The 4103-nt window shown below is 47.7% G+C and overlaps 1 protein-coding gene across 1 annotated transcript; it reads left to right on the top strand.

Moving 5' to 3' along the window:
• The first annotated feature begins 932 nt into the window (after window positions 1-932).
• On the top strand, window positions 933-3330 carry TAF13 (TATA-box binding protein associated factor 13). Its single transcript, XM_017834000.1, has 4 exons — window positions 933-1057; window positions 1172-1250; window positions 1753-1850; window positions 2681-3330. Exons 1-4 carry the CDS (start codon window positions 1031-1033, stop codon window positions 2849-2851), a joined length of 375 nt encoding a protein of 124 aa, XP_017689489.1. The 5' UTR covers window positions 933-1030; the 3' UTR covers window positions 2852-3330.
• The last annotated feature ends 773 nt before the right edge of the window (window positions 3331-4103 follow it).

The following is a 4103-nucleotide window of genomic DNA, read 5'->3' as shown; positions in this document are numbered from 1 at the left end:
ATTAACAAACTAGTGGAATAATTGGGCTCAGAGCATTAAAGTCAGTGGGTCATACTCCAGTTGCGCAGCAGTTACAAATGGAACACTGCAATGATCTATTCTGGAATGTGTCCAGGTGAACATCTTTACAAGTAATCTGGAGCAGATGCATTATCAAACAACGCATGGCACCAAACTGGGGAGAACAGTTGATTACACTCAAGGGCAGGGCTGCCATTTAGAGGAACTTGGGAGAGCTGGAGGAAAGGGCTGACAGCAAACTTATGAAATTCAACAGGACTGGAGCACCTCCCCTACCAAGACAAGCTGAGGAAGTTGGAGCTGTTCAGCCTGGAGGAGATTGTGAGGGCCCCCCTGAAGGAGGCCTACAGGAAAGCCAGAGAGGGACTCTCTGTCAGGAACTGTAGTGACAGGATGAGGAGTAATGGGTACAAATTGAAAGAGAAGAAACTTAGGATAGATATTAGGAAGAAATTCTTTATTGTGAGAGTGGTGAGACACTGGAACAGGTTGCCTAGGGAGGTTGTGGATGCCTCAACCCTGGTGATGATCAAGGTCAGGTTGGATGGGACATTGCTGCTGGGAGGTGTTCCTGCCCATGGCAGGGGTGTTGGAACAAGATGATCTTTAAGGTCCCTTCCAACCTCTTAACATTCTATGATTCTATGAACGTGGGCAAGTGCGTTTTTCTCAAGGGAAGGAAAAGCCCCCGTGAACCACGCAGGCAGACTGGGCGACCTTTTTAACATCATGGCTGACCTTTCAAGCAGGGGAATGGACCAGACACCTCCCGAGTTCACTTTCAGACCACGATATCCTGATCTGACAATCCAACAATGTGTCGACTACAGATATGGGGAGGGTCTCCAGATCTCTCCCACTAAATCCTTGGTGCCACGACTCCCACCAGCTCCCGCCCAGCCGGCAGCACCGCCCCGTGCCCGCCCCTCCACAGCTCGGCGGGCTCGGCGAGGCGGGGCCGGGCAAGGGGAAGAGGAACGGGAATCCCTTCCGGCGCAGCCCCGCAGCCATGGCCGATGAGGAGGAGGACGTGCCGGTGAGTGGCGGGAGGGGCTGCAGTTCCCGGTGCTGGGATGCCCCTCCCAGCAGCGGGAGGGGGCCGGGTCCCGGCGGGCGCTGACCGCGGCCTCTCCCCGCTGTGCCCGTGCAGTTCGAAGAGGACGCGGAGGACGCCGGCGGGGGCCTGGACGGCGGGCAGGGCAGGAGGAAGAGGCTGTTCTCCAAGGAGCGTGAGTGGAACTGGGCCGGACAGCCCAGCCCAGCCCAGCCAGGACGGGTCATTCAGCTGAAACTCTGAGCAGATAGCTATGGAGTTCCTAAACTCACTTTTCCTTAGCAAAACAGCGGCTTTCATTCTGTGCCCTGGCTGCAAGTGCAGAAAGCTGTCATGTAGACAGACCCCCCAAAAATACTGCTGGTGCATCCTCTGAACCGAGCTGTGCCCAAAGTCGGTTGTGCTGTAAGTCAGGGTGTAGGGCTTTGCAGGCTAAATGAGTATTTAAAGAGCTTGCCATCAGATGTGCTTTTCTGCCTGTACAGCACCTGGCTTTTGTTGTTTTCTGTTTATTTCCTGTATGTTTGCTCAAGTATTGCCCTGCCTAACAGATAAGAGTTAATTCCTGCACCACCCTGGAGCAGGAACGTGCAGGCTGGTGAACTCTAACTAGATGTGTGCTGCTGACACTACTGAATGGATGAAAGGAGCCTCACACTGAGTGTTTCTTTGTGCAGTAAGATGCATGATGTATGGATTCGGGGACGACCAGAACCCTTACACAGAATCCGTGGACATTCTTGAGGACCTGGTAATAGAGTTTATCACAGAAATGGTAAGTCAGCTCTAGACATCCTCATAAGGACTTTAGTCTTCTAAATAATACCTCTGACTCAAATACTGCATTATCCCAGGCCCCAAAGTCATGGTGCTAGTAGGAAAAAGCTAAACTTGGATTTTGCTTTTCCAAGAGAAAGGCAAAATTCATGCATCTTGTTCCATGTGGATTTAGAAAACTGAAGTTCTTAAGTAGCAGTTAAATTAGTATTGTAGGAGAGGAAATTCACATCTGACTTTGGGGGTCACTGTGGCATCACTGTACGTGCAGCTGACAGAAGACAAGGCTCAGCTTCAAAAATCTGTCAACTTTTTGTGTTGACCCAGTGTCTTTATGTGGATGGGAATGTAGCTCTGCTGCAAAAGAAATGCATTCTGAGGCCTGAAGCCATTACTCTACCAGGTATTTGGATACTCTTTTAAAGTATCCAAGCATTCCCCTTTCTTTTGAAAGGTTGCCCTTGCCTTTCCTTATGAAAACACCCTACATTGTCCTCTGATAGGGTTAGCTCACATTGCTTCCAAGTTGTGCCTGATCTTCAGGCTTTTTGCAGGCTGGGCATCGTACTTGTAATCTAGCTTTAGTTTTGATACCATTATGTGATGTATATATACTGCTATGTGTAGGTGTAGGTGACAGGGAGCTGGGGACAGCAGAGCAACAGTAAGTCCATGGTTTACTGGGAAGTTCTGTTGTGACTAGGGTGATGGTGCCCAGGTCCTGCAATTGCTTACTTTGTTACAAAATTACAGGAAATAAAGTGGAATTGAGAACTTAAAAAAGTGGCAAAGGAACCCTGTTGACTTTCCTTTTTTCCCCTCTGACAGACACACAAGGCCATGTCAATCGGGCGGCAGGGCCGTGTACAGGTCGAGGACATTGTCTTTCTAATTCGCAAGGACCCTCGGAAGTTTGCCAGGGTCAAAGACCTCCTTACTATGAATGAAGAACTGAAACGAGCCAGAAAGGCCTTCGATGAAGCAAACTATGGATCTTGATTCTGTGCACAAGCTGCACTGGGGCTTCATTTGGGCTGCCCAAGTAACGGCAGCTGCCCAGTAAGAAGGAAGATTGTGTGTGTTGTTTGGAGGGGTTATTCAGGATGAAGGTCACTGCTGGGATGTCTGCCCTCACTCCCAGCCTTTTCTGAGAACTATTCAAGCAGCTGAAATGTTATCTGATTGTATGTGGTATACTTGGGTATTTTTATACCATTTTAGGAAATGAAAAATTCCTGTAATGGCAGGAAGTCTGTTTGAAGTAGGCCTGTGTTGTATCAGATGGCTAGATGGCTGATGATACATGATTCTCTACAGCTATTTCAGTTATCACTGGGTACTCCTGTGAGAGGAAACCCAGAAAATGGATCTTGGTTATCTGGACACAGGCTGGACACAGGCTTCAAGCCCAAAAAGTTCTGCTTTTTGCTCTGTATATGCTCTTTGAATAAAACATTTTAAGTTTGTGCCTACTCCTCATAACTAAACTTACATTGATTGATTCACACAAGATGCACAATAGAGGGGTTTTTACACTTAACAGGCTAGGAAGGTTATTTTAATTTTTGTCCTGGTGGGAACAGCTCTTTTATTTTCTACCGCTCTTAAGCCTAAGAAATTTAACTTAGCCCATTCCCGATTTACTTCCACTTACAGCCTTTCCTTACCCCTGTTAAGCAGGTGCTCTCTACCAAACCAGATTCCTGTTCTTTGTTCTGAGAATTTTTTTCCTTAATATTTCCTGGTGATCCTGCTCACGGGAATTACTTACAAGCATAAGCCTGGCAGAAACTACTAGGCCCATTGCTTGTTCTAACACTGTGGAATACCTGTACCTTACATTGCCAAGCAGACAAAAATTGCCCTTATATTAAAAAGATTTTGGGACAGTGAGAAACATGTTCATCAGTCAGGAGTTTACTGTTGCAGGCCAGACTGTGCTTTCCCCTATTTCAGGACAAAAGCAACAAATGCTAAACCAGCAATACTACTGCATGTCAAGGCTGCCCCCTCTACAAGCAGCACAGAAAGAAGGGTGTACGACTTGGAAAAGTGTCTGCAAGTCTTTTGTCCTAAGCAGCAGTAAGTGATCAGCTGCAGCCTTCTGCTGTGGATGGTAACTAACTGCACTGTGGATTTGACAGCAGCACTTAACATGTGGTCGAGCAATAGAGAAGGGTCACTGAGTGAGGGTAACAAAGTCGCTGCTCCTGGACAAGGCCAGGTAAAAGGATGAAGACTATTCAGCTGT

Source organism: Lepidothrix coronata, unplaced genomic scaffold (assembly GCF_001604755.1).
Source record: "Lepidothrix coronata isolate B3197 unplaced genomic scaffold, Lepidothrix_coronata-1.0 Scaffold226, whole genome shotgun sequence".
In the NCBI taxonomy this organism is placed as follows: domain Eukaryota; kingdom Metazoa; phylum Chordata; class Aves; order Passeriformes; family Pipridae; genus Lepidothrix; species Lepidothrix coronata.
This window is presented reverse-complemented; position numbering and strand designations above follow the sequence as displayed.

Bases quoted from the DNA above. Each gene is read 5' to 3' on its own strand.
- TAF13 (XM_017834000.1), top strand. From the start codon at position 1,031: ATGGCCGATGAGGAGGAGGACGTGCCG. The intron at 1,058-1,171 runs GTGAGTGGCGGG...GTGCCCGTGCAG, and splicing joins ATGAGGAGGAGGACGTGCCG to TTCGAAGAGGACGCGGAGGA. The intron at 1,851-2,680 runs GTAAGTCAGCTC...CCCCTCTGACAG, and splicing joins TAGAGTTTATCACAGAAATG to ACACACAAGGCCATGTCAAT.